This window comes from Haliotis cracherodii, unplaced genomic scaffold (genome assembly GCF_022045235.1).
Source record: "Haliotis cracherodii isolate W230 unplaced genomic scaffold, xgHalCrac1.p SCAF_3, whole genome shotgun sequence".
NCBI classification, from domain to species: domain Eukaryota; kingdom Metazoa; phylum Mollusca; class Gastropoda; order Lepetellida; family Haliotidae; genus Haliotis; species Haliotis cracherodii.
The window spans coordinates 9,644,435-9,660,898 of NW_027266286.1; the positions used below are offsets into that span (position 1 = coordinate 9,644,435).

Genomic DNA, 16,464 nt, shown 5'->3' on the forward strand with positions numbered 1-16,464 from the left:
CTAGACAGCCTGAGCGATATGGATCCTGGCACTGATCAATCTATTATCAAAAACAAGATCGCTCGTTTCACGAAAACTGTGATGAAAGACATTCTGACTCGTGTAGACATACCTGAAGCAGATAGTGACACTGAATCTATCTCAGCCGCCGATGATGGCGATGACGAGCAGAGCGAGCAAGAATAAAAACCTTGTTCTCGTGTTACAACCCTTCAGTTGGGATTTTGTGTTACCCAAAGCAATGACACGGAAGAATCGGTCACCGAGTCGAGGTAAAGGAAGAAGATTTGGACTTATCCATGTTTTGAAAACAGGACCTGTCATTAAGTCAAAACAGATTTCTCTAAATGACAGCTCCCTGGCATCAAAGAAACGCCTGGTCGTATACATCAGGAGACCGGTCAAGTTGGGACCTCCGGGACGCAAACATCTATAAATGTCACAAAGATGGTCGTCTCCATCAGGTGCATCTGAGTGGTGTATTTCATGTCGAGATTAAACACTTAAAACTTTTCTAAAATCATTGAACCGTCAAGGTTTTTAATCATTTTGTAAATCGTTGAAATCACTCGAACTCTACACTTGTAAAGTCAACACCATGTGCTGTTAATAAAAGCTTCATTACAGTTTACATTTTGTTGTTGTTTTAATTCATATTTCTATGATGTCATACATATGGTCAATATGCCTCTGGAAAGCAATTATCTCTACAAGCCAATCACACGACAGTTCGCTTGTGGTTTTTTTTGGTTATTTTTTTTTTAGTGTCATACAGTTACTAACACGAACTTGTTCATAGTAAAACCACACTGTTAACACTTCAATTCAACGAGAACTGTGAACCTATAGTGAGTGAGTGAGTATGGTTTTAAGCCGCTTTTAGCAATATTCCATCAATATCATGGCAGGGGACACCAGAAATGGGCTTCACACATTGTACCCATGTCGGGAATCGAACCCGGGTCTTCGGCGTGACGAGCGAACGCTTCAACCAATCAGCTATCCGACCGCCCCTTCGTACAGATTCACATCATAGATCTATCCAACTTCATTCGAGGTGCTCTGACGTCAGCACTTACATAAAAGCTCCTTTCAACAAATTGTCACAGGATAGGTTTTCAATAGCCTATTTAGGCTGAAATTTGATTGTTAAAACGAACAAATGTCCAGTTTGGCACTCAAGGGGTTAAACTTTTGGAACTATATTTAAATGAGAATCTTGCGTGCCCAGAGACGTTAGAAAATTGGAATCTTTGTAAAACAGTTTAGTGTTAAATATTATTGTTTAATCACGTTTGTATACACGCAACGAATAAATATTATTGATGTGAGTGTATTGTCATTTTGTTTGTTTTTAACATATACCCAACCTGATACAAAACAGTCAATTAACCTTGTGATATTCGCTGCAAGAGGTTTTGAGTTAAAGGTAATGAACGCTGTGATGTGACATGGTGAAATAATAGAAAAAAATATACAATAATTGGTAACAATAAACTTAAGAAATTTTGATTTGGTAAAATACAATGTATAACACTTAGCATGGATTTTTAAAATTGTCCGACTCGCAGACGAACTCGCATTAGTCTTTTCGTTCAAAATCGAAATGGATATATTTATTAAATCCAAAAAGTATGTACGGATGTACAAGTGCTATTCGATAACTAAACTAGGGAAAGATGCACATGAAAATCATGCACATGTTGCTGAGATGATCTCCTGACTTCTACATACTCTTTGGAAGATATTAGACATAAACACAATTAACGAAAATTATTCTTATCACTGCAAGTTAACATGAATATACACTCATACTGTAAGTAGGTCAAGGGTCAGATGCATTCGGGCAGTGTTTGAAGTAAAATGCTCGAATTTCAACTCGTGAAATAGTCGTTCGTTGGTTTCTCCTGTAATTACAAATACTCTGAATCAGGCATAATAGACACATTCTTTGGAAGACATCCTCTCTCCGACTTTAATTTCTCGTGCTAAACACAGTATTCTCCCACCGAATATCATGTTTCCCACTTGATTTTGTTATAACACACAGAGGTGAAGTTTCCAGCTAACACCCCATGCTCTCAATTAATTTCCAATAATTATCAAATTGACTTCCAAGTTATCAGGCAACGACCATTCCGTTGGCTAGCTATCGCGGTATTACAATAATGTATCTAGCAAACAATGGTTACATGGTCAGTTTGAAGTTAAAACTATCATGAAATATTTCACACAGGCGAATTGGTGTTTTTTCATATGATTAGTGTTGTTCTTTTACAAAATTAGATCTTGATATTCTCAGTATTCATCATGCCTTTATTGAATAGCATGTGTATAGTAACTCATACCATATCTGAACTTTCTACAACGGAGTGGAGCTGTGGTTAACCAACCCCCTCCATTCATAAGCAGGCTCACGATAAATGGCATGTGGTGACCTCAATTTCAGGAGGCACTCTAGTCAGTATTTCACGAAACAGCGACACGGACAAAACGAGGTGTTATGTGTATAACATATACCAACTCATTCGGAGTGTTGTAAAATAAACCTCACTTGTTACCATAGAAGCAATATGATCTACTGTTAGATGCGTCGTCAACTGTGTACATAGTACACTAACTAAATATGGAAATAGTACTATGCCCATTGAGTGCTGTAAAGAAGGTGATCACGTGACTCCCCAGCGAATATGTACTTGGTGAAGCTTGCGTTGAATTGATCATCGGGTTATCTTCCTGACCACTGACAGAGGACTCAATACACCAAACGATTAATCTTAAGGTTTTAAAAAACTAAACATGCTAAATTCAGAATATTCTAACTTTATCTCAAGTCATAGAAATGTATCATGACAAGGGTTAACTAACACGATGCTAAGATCACCTTTTTAAAACCTTAAGATTAATCGTAACTGTTTTGTAAAAAGAGATAAAAAACAAACAATATAAGAATACATTGATCGATGTCTGACTTTATTAAGCAGCACATAGGTAAAGGTAACTACATCACTATGTCTCTTCATTACGATGGTTCTTCAATGGGACGCCATTTGTGGTGCACACATCCTAGAACAAAGGGAACATTGAATTTGTACATGTACTTTTTTTTCCCTAAAGATAATAAACTCAATCATGGTGTTTTTTTCATACAAATGCATACATCATGCAGAAACAGACTATAACATCTACAGCCAAGAATCACAATGCTAGTACCCAAAAGTTGTGCGCCGCTCGCACAACAAAGTATAGTCTGTATTAGAAATCACTTTGTTACATTTCATAAAAAGTGAATTTTCATAAAATCACTATGAGTATTCTATTTCTTGCTTTGTAAAATGTTTAACGAGTGATTTTTTATCAACAACAACAACAACAACAAAAACAACAAAAAGAAGAAGAATTATATCTGATTTCTGTTGGGTATCAAACTCTACAAATGGATTCGTTAAATAAGAATCTGTTTTAAGTTTAAGTGTTAAATAATCTGAATTATTTTGCCAAAAGCATGGTGTACAAATGCATACATAACATTACAAAAATGCTTTACACAAATATGCATTAGAGGTAGACAGATGAGAAAGAAAGAAAACAGATTTCAATGTAACTAATTACATATCGGTAAATAATTTGTAAAAATATTTTGATTAAAATTATTACTCACCTAAGACGACTCTGACACAGCAGCACGTGACCTCCATTCTCCTCATTCGTTCCGTCTTCAATACTGTCAGCAAGGTTAAAGTGTAAATGTCAGTCACTCAACACGACCGTTGAGTTTTATAACACATATGGACATAGATCACACTCTTATTCCTGGGCTGATAATCTCAGCAGGCGCAGCCCCCAGAATGAGCATGGAGAAAAGGTACAAAAAGGCGGCAAAATTCAGTCGCAATAACATTCCATTTCCCGTGCGATGTCAAGTTTTCCATATGATGATATTCTTTACTATCGAGTGTTCTTTGTTAATGTAAGTAAATTGCATCTGGTCAGTTGACCCTGTATTCATCTAATTCACCTGATACATCACTTATACATTTACACATTAATGAGTTATCTTGCATATTAATGAGGGATTGGTGACCTAAGTTTCCATATAAGGATATTCATTACTATCCATTGTTCATTGTTAATGAATGCTCAAGTAATCTTATCTCTTAGAAGTTATCCACTAAACTACGTTATTTCACTCTATTTTTTCTCATGAAAATGATTCTGGGTATGGGTTAAACGAGTATTTTTCCATTGAAAAAAGGAAACTGAATCGACATTTTGAACTCCAAACATCTTTTAGAAAAAGAATGTAATTTTACAGTATTAAAACGTCTCAGACCAGACTGGCAAACTTTGCAGTCTTCAACACACGGGTTTCGCGATACCGACTCTATATTTCTCCGAGCTGACCTCTTGGAGTCAAGACTGTTAACCCTTATTTTTTTATTTAGTTGTCATGGCAACTGAATGTTAAAAAGAACTTATAAGAGGTAACACTAGAAGAGTTAAGAACTGGACATGTGGTTTCTATGGAAATTCAACTCACACCCCTCTTTGCCACATGTGACAGTCATAACTACACGAAATACATGCATCAATGGAATATGTCTAACAATGACATTCCTTTCCCCGTGAATCACATTTGAACCTCGTAGTAGCCACTTCCAAATAGGGACACTCATTACTATGCTTTGTTCTCACTTAATGAAGGACTCATTAACACATTTCCTTCTTGCATTGGAACAACAGACCTCTCATTACTCTTTCTGACCTGTGACGTCATGATTATATTTCACAATGAATGAGTTATTGCACTTATGGATCAACGTAGCCTGAGATATGGAATGGTGCCTCATAGAACTGACTTGTAGGTCAGGCGCGAGATTCAAACCGAGGACACGTGACAGCCCGTGAGCGTTCATGGCAACGTCCGCCATCTTGTTTTTAGACACGTGTTGTTCTACGTTTAACGAATGGTCAAGTAATTAATTGCATGATTGCATCCGGTCAGTTGACCCTTAATGAATGTAATTGAATATCGGGAGATCTTTCTACATGCACCTGTTCCTGGGCATTTTTTTTAATCCTACCACACATAGCCCGCCACCGAATGTGCACAGAGAAATGTCTTCAAAGCAAAAGGTTCAAATGTTCACCACATGTTCTCGCGCCAAAATGGTCTCACAATGACATTCCATTCCGCGTGAGTCAAGACCCAACCCAACCCCTGGTCGTAGTAATATGTCCACATAGGGACATTCATTACTATCCCGTGTTATACGGTTAACGAATGGTCAAGTCATTAATTGCATGATTGCATCTGGTCAGTTGACCCTTTATTAACCTAACTGACCTGTGACGTCATGCATATATTTGCATATTAATGAGTTATTCTGCATATTAATGAGGCAATGACGTTGACAACACCCAACCCCCCACCCCCATCCTCAAGGTCAAGGTTATGTGACGTCATCAGTCACGTGGGGTTACTAGGTGCACTTGTGACGTCATCAAATGAGGATTTGAGGATGGATACTTCTTACTTATTATCTACTTTTATTAGCTCGGTGAGCAGGACTGACGTTTCTTTTTGATTTCATAAATGTTAACCTGGCATCTGTGGAAAGATTTCCACATTGAATGTATCCCTCGGTTGAACCTCCTTCTTCAGGCCGGTATCGTTACCATGTCATATCCCTTTGTACGTGTTCACCAAAGCCCATCGTTTCCCTTCCGTTATCATCACTGCCACGAGTGTACAAGCAGTCACTACAAGCATTGTGTTTGCACCCTACATGTAGTGACATATATATTTTTGGCCCTTTTGGAATGCCATCACAGTGCAGTTTTGTGAACCTGAGGAGGATTGTGTTTCTGTTTTTTTATTTCTTTTGTAGGTTACAAACCTGTAGAAGCAACCATGATTCATATGTAGCACGTGACCTCTTTTAGCCACGCCCCATGCATTTCGAGGTGCAAAAAGTAGGATCCCTGTGCAAAACTGAAATCAAACTTTATTAAATTATGTCATGACAGTGCTTGCTAATTTGAACATAAGGGCGGGATAATTTTAGGGTTTGGAGGGTCGTGAGAAACAAGAAGTTCTTTATTTATTTGAGGGAGCGTGTTTTTACGCCTTTTTCAGCAATGTCCTGGCAACAGTTAGAAGGTGTTTCTTACATTGTTCCCACGTGTCCGGCCTACTGGCCGTCCTGTCCACGCCATGGAATCTATCTATCACTTTCCAATTCCCTCTCTCCTGCTAACGCACTGCAGTCGGGCGAAACCTCCGATTCACGTCACCGACCTGCGATTGCGGACTGACGCTTAATATGTCAAAGTCGACTGTATGGTAGCGCGGCGACCTCTGATAGTACACTGGTATTGCCGGGGGGCACCGTCAGACTGTCAACCCCCATCACAGGTGTAACGCTATTACTCATCCCAACATCACATGGTAACCCAAGGTGACACTAAGGAGGACGGCACATAATAGTAATATCTCTCTATATATATATATCATATAAACTTATCTATAATATATATTAAGTCAATTTTTAACAATGAGTGCAAATTAGATCAACAGTACAGTCGCCGACCAACTCGTGTTTTAACGGGAAAGGCCGAAAGGGATTTTTTTGTTACGGAAAGTATTTGTGACCAGCTCGTGTTATTCCGGGACAAGTCGAATAGCGACTCGTGCTTCTTTCGTGGCCTTTTTGCGACTGGGTTCCGTCTAAGCGCAAACGGGCATCGCTAAAAGAATTGTCAACTCGTTGGGTAATGATTCACGAATATTTCCCCCATATATCATATATATTCCTGATGCTACTGAAAACACATTGGGACTTACATTATTATACAATATAGTTGAACACATTTTGATGTATCTTGGGTATATTTATAAATACAAGACATATGTAAAATCAAAAAATATTTCTGAGGGATTCTTTGGCCGAAGTAATTGAACCGAATAGATGCGAATGGTGACAAATGCCATTAGGGAGCATCCATTTTATTAATGTTGGGGAGAGATGATTTAATGAAAGGTTTGCTCAGAAAAATGAATAGTTTGTTAGCAGTGGTGTAGTAAATTATTTCTTTTCTTGTTTGTGGAAAATCCCTTAACGTCAAAATTGTTGTGTTAATTAATGGAAATGAATATGTTGTTTGATGGTGCTCAATAAATAAACAGCTAGTCAAAAAACAGGATTGTTCTCGAAAAACACCCCCTCCTGACAAATCAAATGGATGCTCCCTTAGATCTGTTTAGAGTTATCCGCCCTTGTCCTCCGCCTGTTAAATTACATTAATGGGCGTAAAAGAGAAAGAAAATACCTAATGTCTTTACTTTACGACTTTACGAGTTATTCTATATAGGCGTGTGTTCTCATAATATTCACAGAGGTATTCTTTGCAGGGTACTTACTATCCCTTGCGAAACTCTCCCTGAGTGCGTGCCCCGATACCCCATCAGATGCCCTTGCCAAGTGGCAATGTCCAATGCAAGACAGGGATACTTTACAGGGCATGCGGGAGAAAATTAGCTTGCACAAAAGCCAACAGAACTGGCCAAATGGAGGCCCACCAGAGCTGTTCATTTTTTTTCCAAACATCAAATATAACAGGTTAAAAACACACATTTAATGTATATATATAGGCATCAATAACCAATATTAAGAGACACTCGTGTGGATGACGCTGAAGCCTAAACAATACATTTGATATTGCTTTGCCTTTTAGTTGTATTGATTGCTGATTAAACATGACGCAAGGTCAAGGTCACGTCTCCGCAATGGTTGTGTCACATTCCAGAGTTATATTGCTACAGATTTTATAAAGGGATTCCAAGATATATGTATTGGTTGAATACTTGAGAAAGTGCAACACTTTGCCGAGGACAGTATAAGATCTATGTTGGGAGACTTTAAGTCTACAGGAAAGCCAGATTGTTTTGCAAGGCTTAAGTTTTCATAAACGATACATGTTAAATCGACACAGAGTGTTTGCTTTATTGACATTTCTTTGATTTATATGCGTCCTACGTGAATATGGATATGCGGTATATGGTCGTCCTTGTCGTAAAATGACCACGTTAGTTGGGCCGGGCTGTAACTTCATAAACTGACATGTGAGCGGGGTGTACATTTTTACAGCCATACGACAAGATATACGACCAGTTTGAACATTCTTGCTGTGTCTTGCTTCCAGTAACACCCCCAAAGTCCCCAATCCCAACCCCTCACCCCAAACATACTAGTTGTGCAAAAATATAATGCAGTGATATCTGAAATTTTAAGGTATGATTCGTAACTTGTGAGTTTGATTGGACTTAAGTGTGTACAGACAATAACCGGTGACATGAAACGAGTGAGTGAGTGAGTATGATTTTACGCCGCTTTCAGCAATATTCCAGCAATATCACGGCCGGAGACACCAGAAATGGACTTCACACATTGTACCTATGTGGGGAATCGAACCGGGCCTTCGGCGTGACGAGTGAACGCTTTAACCACTAGACTACCCCACTGCACCGAAACGGAATTGAATAATGGACATGATGAATGATTATTCTGTTTCGCCACAGTCAGCAATAATCCAGTTAAATAATTGTGGCCTGTAAGAATTCGAATCTGGACCAGATAAACCAGTGGTTGTTATTATGAGCAGCCCTCTAGGAGGTTGTCCCACACACACATACATGCGTGCACCCGCATCTGTGTCTATGAGTATGATCCAACACACGGTCGTGATGCGTGCAAAGGAATGAGTAAATAAACGTACAGAATATATCATGACGGCATATAAAAACACCGAGGCTTGAAAACCAGTGGTCGATAGCATGAGCACCACCGTGGAATGATTGTGACCGGCATCTCACGCAGTCAAACATCGCACTTATCTTATAGCTTGAATAGTTGGTTTGTTGTTTAACGCCGCACTCAGCAATACTAGTACTCCAGCTATATGATATGATATGACTTAGCAATATTTCAGCTATATTATGGCGGTCTGTAAATAATCGAGTCTGGACCAGACAATCCAGTGATTGACATCATGAGCATCGATCCACGCAATTGGGATACGATGACATGCATCAACCAAGTCAGCGAGCCTGACCACCCGATCCCGTTAGTCGCCTTTAATGACAAGCATAGTCGCATTTTACGGCAAGCATGGGTTGCTGAAGACCAATTCTACTCCGGATCTTCACGGGTCTATAGCTTGAATAGGGGCGATAGGGTAGCCTTGTGGGTTACGCGTTAGCTCGTCATGCCGAAGGCCCGAGTTCAGTTCCCCACATGATACGACATGGGTACAATGTGTAAAGCCCCGTCGTGATTTCTGGATAATTGCTAAAAGCGGCATACGCGCTCGCTCACTCTATCATTCACTCACCCACTCACTTTACCTTGACAAACTTTACTCACAAAACGAAAAACTTGAAACTGGTTTGATATATTATCTAGCCAGTCTGTACAAAGTCCGATCCCTTTGGTGTCGCATTATGACAGTCACGGTGACGGCGGCGTCAGGTTATGCCGCTGCGTGATGAATGCTTTATATCGTCCTATGTACGTGACCGGGCCGATACAGTTATCAACATCACACAGGGAGGAATTAGGCTGTCCGGGAAAGATGACGAGTCCCATGACTCGCTGAAGACAAAACGTGACGGTACTACAGAGTTAAATCCCGTGGTTTTTTTCCGAGCCAGACATAAATTAAGGAGTGCGTTGTACACTGCGAAGCATACTTATTTCTCATTATATACTTTGGTGTGTATGTGCTATATTCGCATGCAATTCATATCACCCACCACACGTGGAACACAGTGACCCAAGTAGTCTCTCTAACAGTCCCTAAACCGTATTGTTTTCCCTTCTGCGTATTTTCCGTAGCAACTGTAATGCTGCAGCCCTAAATGGAGCAAGTCTAGACTGGCCACACGTTCCGGCCCCATCTCACTGGGGCTCCATTTCAATTTAAATGTATGAACACACAATGCCATTTAGAAAGTTGTCAAATGTAACAAATGTCATATTTGAGATTACCATTTCTTTGTAAAATACAGGTTCTCGTAACTTTTGGTTGAGTTGAAATGTGCGAGAATCTGCACTTTACAAAGAAAGTGTTATCCCAAATATAACATTTGTTAAATTTAAATGTAGTTGATTGTTTCTATCCAAAATATATTTTTTCAGAGACGAAGCGTAAGTCTAAGCCGTGCGTTATATTCCGCTCACTCACTCTTTGATAAGAGTTGTTTAAGAATTGACATCAATATGTTTTAGCTTTTATGGAGGTATAAATATTAAAACTGGTATGCGCACTGCGCAGCTGATTTACGCACTTGCCTCCTTATCTGCACATTTGAAGTTTATGCCTCCATTAACACATATTAATTGTTATGACTAAAAACTTTCACAATAACAACTTCATAGATTGGTTATTCAATCCTTAACACAAAAACACGGTAGACAACAGTAGGAAGTCAGAAACATTGTTCAGCAGAATAGTGCAACATAGGCCCCGCTCAACCTGTTATCAGGCAGTCACGAAACAGTGGTCAGTTTGTGTACGTGGCTATATTTCTTTCCGTTTTGTGGAGAGTTTGTTTTGGTTTTGCTTGTTGTTTAACGCAATAACTCAGCAATATTTTAGCTATATGACGGCTTTCTGTAAATAATCGAGTCTGGACCAGACAATCCAGTCAATGACATCATGAGCATTGATCCACGCAATTGGGATCGATGACATGTATCAACCAAGTCAGCAAGCCTGACCACCCGATCCCGTTAGTCGCCTTTTACGACAAGCATAGTCGCCTTTTACAGCAAGTATGGGTTGCTGAAGAGCTATTCTACCCCGGAATCTTCACGGGTCCTGGTGGTGAAATGAGTGACCAAGACTACCAATAGGAGAAAAACATTTCTTTAATTGTTGGACGTTGTTAGTCTTTATTAGTTGTGACTGACACACTGTTCGCTCAAACTTTTGTGACAACACATGCCATCAACCAACTTTAAAACATATTAGTTTTAAAACATCAACAAAGTCTGCGAGCCTGGCCACCCGATCCCGTTGGTCGCCTTTTACGGCTAGCATGGGTTACTGAAGACCTATTCTACCCCGGATCTTCACGGGTTTTGTGGATAGATAACAAATAAACTGATTGGTTAGTCAATAAAATGCCACGATGTTTACAAATTATTAATAGTTTTGTAAATTGACATGGGGCAGAACAGCCGATTGAAGAATAGGTGTCAATTAGCTGCATTATATTTCTTGGTGAAAAATTACTGAAAGAAACTCCTATCCCCTTTGAATAATAGTTACTAATATCAACGAAAGGATATTGCCTTATTACGACAGCATAACGAAACACGACCTTGTGTGTTGGGTATTTTATATATACATTGGTCTCCAGTGAGACCCATGCTGTTCTCAGTGTCTCCAGTGAGACCCTATGCTATTCTCAGATGTCTCCAGTGAGATCCATGCTATTCTCAGTGTCTCCAGTGAGACCCATGCTATTCTCAGGTGTCTCCACTGTCACAAGGGGCGGTCGGGTAGCCTAGTGGTTAAAGCGTTCTCTCGTCACGCCGAAGACCCGGGTTCGATTCCCAACATGGGTACAATGTGTGAAGCCCATTTCTGGTGTCCCCCGCCGTGATATTGCTGGGATATTGCTAAAAGCGGCGTAAAACCATACTCACTCACTCACTCCACTGGCACCCCTGCTGTGGTCAATGGTCTCTATTCGATTCTGGAGTCTACACGTCAAGGGATGCTTACCTAATGATCTCTGCTCATATATAGCAGTGCGGATGTTTGCTAAAGGGTCTAATCTGCAATACGAGTATACCTCTAAAGGAACTCTTAACTACCACTTTGGACATATGTGCAGAGAAAACCGAAGACGCTGAAAATAGGACGATAAGCGCTCGATGTCTGCCTTTAAATCTACTTTTAGCGTGTAATCCTTTGTCATTTCAGTTCATATTCCCAGGCATTTCGGGGACGGCAGTTGCGTTCAAGCGCCACAGAACATCAGTGAGTTGATAAAAACGTGTTTGAGCCAATGCGGCGTGAAAATGTCTTCAAGGGGTAGAAAATGTTCAGACAAAAGTAAAACTAGGGAAGGGGAGGGTGTAGGTGGTTGATGGATACATATCTTGGATATCCCCAGTACCCACCGAACCTTAACAATCAACCCTCACGTATTTGTCACGTGTTTTCAGGTCTCTGTCCACGTCGGCATCATGTTCGCGGCGTTGCTGGCGGGAGGCAGTTGCTATGGTTACTCTATTGAACCGGTGTATTTCAATAACTCAAACTGCACGTAAGTATCAGTAAATATTCGGACGGCTTTACTACCAAAACCACAGGATGATGAATCACTGATTCTGACAATCTCTTATGATCTTATGGCAAGGGGCACATGTGTGACATGCCCGGCTTCACGCATAGCACATGTAAAAGGAATGGGTGCATAGTCGTACACTTATTTCTAAATGCTGGAACAGTTTTGATTGTTGATGTTACACTTTTAATATTTGTTGGAACATTTGAAAAATGGTTGTCGGGACAATAGTAGTTGGTACAGTTTTAATAGTGTTAGCAGCACAGTTTTATTAGTTGGTAGTTTTAGTAGCGTTATTGGTACAGTTTTAATAGTTGTTGGTACAGTTTTGAAAGTTGTTGATAAAGTTTTAATAGTTGTTGGTACACTTTAATAGTTGTTGGTACACTTTTAATAGTTGTTGGTGGTACAAATTTAATAGTTGTTCACGCAGGTTTAATAGTGATTGGAACAGTTTTAATAGTTGTTGGTACAGTTTTGAAAGTTGTTGATAAAGTTTTAATAGTTGTTGGTACAATTTTAATAGTTGTTGGTGGTACAAATTTAATAGTTGTTTATGCATGTTTAATAGTTGTTTATACAGTTTTAATAGTTGTTGGTGGTACAAATTTAATAGTTGTTCATGCAAGTTTAATAGTGGTTGGAACAGTTTTAATAGTTATTGGTACAGTTTTGAAAGTTGTTGATAAAGTTTTAATAGTTGTTGGTACAATTTTAATAGTTGTTGGTGGTACAAATTTAATAGTTGTTTATGCATGTTTAATAGTTGTTTATACAGTTTTAATAGTTGTTGGTGGTACAATTTTAATAGTTGTTCATGCAGGTTTAATAGTGGTTGGAACAGTTTTAATAGTTATTGGTACAGTTTTGAAAGTTGTTGATAAAGTTTTAATAGTTGTTGGTACACTTTTAATAGTTGTTGGTGGTACAAATTTAATAGTTGTTCATGCAGGTTCAATAGTGGTTGGAACAGTTTTAATAGTTATTGGCGCAGTTTTGATAGTTGTTGGTACAGTTTTGAAAGTTGTTGATAAAGTTTTAATAGTTGTTGGTACAATTTTAATAGTTGTTGGCGGTACAAATTTAATAGTTGTTTATGCATGTTTAATAGTTGTTTATACAGTTTTAATAGTTGTTTATACAGTTTTAATAGTTGTTGGTACAGTTTTAATAGTTGTTGGTACACTTTAAAAGTTGTTGGTACACTTTTAATAGTTGTAGGTGGTACAAATTTAATAGTTGTTTATGCAGATTTAATAGTGGTTGGAACAGTTTTAATGGTTACTAGTACAGTTTTAATAGTTGATACGGTTTTAATGGTGCTCTTGGTACAGTTTTAATATTTGTTGGTACAATTTTAATTGTTGTTTATACAACTTAATAGTTGTTGATACAGTTTTAATAATGGCTGTTGGTAGTTTTAATAGTAGTTGGTACAGTTCTAACAGTGTTGTTGGAACAGTTTAAATAGTTGTTTGTACAGTATAAATTGTTGTCAGTACAGTCTTAATAGTTGTGCGTACAGTTTTAACCCACCTGGTGATAGTGAATAGCAGAATGTAATGATTTTGGGGTTGTTGATACATGTTCAGTAAACTACGGTTATAACGAACACGCTTATAACGAACTTACGGATATAACGAACTTACTTTTTTGGTCCCGACTATTTGCTGTAGTTATGCTGTATATATGCTTATAACGAACTAAAACTAGTAGTCCCTTTGAGTTCGTTATAACCGTACTTTACTGTATATAATGGCGCATATTTGTTGTTGCTGACATTATCATAATATACTTATACACGACATGAGAGTTAAGTAGCCAACATTTACAAACAATGTATACCAAGACGATGTATAGTTAACATGTATTTTGTATTTCATCTCTTATCTTTGCGTCGTTGCAGCGACATATACCGCATTGGTACATGTGACCGCCCCGCCCTGCTCATGATGCATCTGGCGTCGGGAGGGGCGGCCACCGCCTTCTGCCTCCTCGGGCTTCTGCTGTCCTTCTGTGCCTGTAGCAGCGTCAGCGTAAGTCAGATGCAACACACTTTAACACAAGGGGACGGGCCATTTGATATTCCGTGAAGGGGGGCGGGGGGGGGGGGGGGGGGATGAGAGAATGAATATGTTTTCAGTCGCGTATACTATGATCGATATGTTTTGTTTGTTTGGTGTTTAACGCCGCACGGCGGTCTGTAAATAATCAGGGCCAGACAATTCAGTGATTGATATCATGGACATCGACCTACAATTCGGATATGATGACATGCCTCAACGAAAACAGCGAGCCTGACCACCCGATCCCGTTAGTCGCCTCTTACAACAACCATGAGAAGCTGAAAATCAATTCTAACCCGGATCTTCACGGGTCCATGATGGGTGTTATTTAACTTCTTTAAAAAAGTGTACTTTCGTTATTACTTAATACAACAATCGTTTTTGAACTGGGTTTTAGGTTAAACCTTTTGGGAACATTCGGAAAGGTATAAATATCAATAGTCAATTTTTCAACAGTTGTGACTGACACTGAAGGTGAGGTGAAATGGGGTTTAACGTCGCGTCGAAGATTATTGCACTTATATAGCGACGTGCATGCACGTGTGTGGCTGCTTGTACTAGTCCGGACTGATGGCGATTTATAGTGCTAGCTCACTGAGATACCATGCCGCAGTTTAACATGAATACCCCACTCAAACACAGTATACTGACTCCGAGCCAACTTGTCCTTGTTTTAGCCCCTTAATGCCGAGCGTCAGACAGGGTAACAAGTACCATCTTTTAACGTCTTTTGGTATGACGCGATCGGGGATCGAACCCAGGACCTTCCGCTCTCCGGGCGGACGCTCTACCACTGGACCACGGAGGCGGTCGACTGACACTGCAACACATGTAGTTGACCTGAACTGTGGATACAACACAGCGTGTGCTATTTAAATACTCATGGTCACGTACATGCTGATTATGCAATTCATCCGACACTGATGTAAATATATCTACTTTTTTCAGAAAACCTACGCCCAAAGGGCGCATGACCGTGAATTAGAATCATACGAAGAGGCTGAGAAACAACGTCAGGCGAAAATTAACGCTAAAAAACAAGCGTTCACTTATCAACCTGCTATCACAACTATCTCGGAGAAAACCCCAATCGGAAATGACGTCATTACGCCTGCATCCAATGGCGTGAGCGTAGTAGAAACCAAACAACCAGTGGACGATGTCACGAGGCTCTGAACACCAAGTGTGATCGCTGATAAAGTAGAGATGTGTATATTGAGCCTGGAAAGTCCAGCAAGCCCAGTCTTCATGGGCGTCTCCTATGAACACATATTTAGTCCAGATTTGACATTTTAATTCTAATGGTAATCGACATAATTGTTTCAGAAAGTGCAAGCGTGGAAGTCCTGGTGGCTTAGAATCCTGTTTTTCAAACGACAATGTCTGTAAACATTTTAATTATTTAGATCATTCTCGCAGTAACTGATTACCGCGATGTCTGACACTGTAAAACAGGCCACTTCTAAATTTCACCCAGATCAAGATTATGGAGATATTAAAATTCACCAAACCGTGGAATGTTGACGACTTTACGGATACTTGGTTCGAGGTAGTGGCCAGTCCATCCATACAAGATTATTCAGATCATTCAAACTCCATGTTGTTGCCCTGCTCAAACCTATCACACCGATCAAATCATTCCAAAGCTAATGATGACCATTTTTACATCATCATCTACGCCGTCTTCAAATTAGCACCACCTACGTTATGCAACTCATTACAGAAAGTTCAAAGATAAAACGACCCGGGTACTTAACTGGCAAAAAGCTGTAGACTTACCTAAAGGAAGCCATTGAGAGATTATCAGTGCCTTGAAGTTCTAAAGTAACACGTGACCTGACACGTCACAATGGAATGCCCTTCTGCACACGACACCAGCCTTATACAACCAATAAGAAATACATTATAACCAATTGTTGTGACGCTAAAAATAGAACGATAATGTAAGCCTCTTTTTGGATTAAAAAGCGCTCTAAATGTCTTGATGTCTACCCTTAACATTTTTTATTTCACAGTCACCATATCATTAAGTTCAGC

At 39.4% G+C, this 16,464-nt stretch overlaps 1 protein-coding gene across 1 annotated transcript in view; it reads left to right on the forward strand.

The window, feature by feature from the left end:
• LOC139475853 (uncharacterized) overlaps positions 1–16,116 on the forward strand; it is a 40,898-nt gene extending 24,782 nt beyond the window's left edge. The window contains exons 3-6 of the mRNA XM_071259056.1: positions 11,995–12,051; positions 12,240–12,340; positions 14,268–14,397; positions 15,376–16,116. Of these exons, the coding sequence (XP_071115157.1) occupies positions 11,995–12,051; positions 12,240–12,340; positions 14,268–14,397; positions 15,376–15,603 (516 nt within the window). The 3' untranslated portion in view covers positions 15,604–16,116. The remainder of the gene's footprint in view (positions 1–11,994; positions 12,052–12,239; positions 12,341–14,267; positions 14,398–15,375) is intronic.
• Positions 16,117–16,464: the final 348 nt, after the last annotated feature.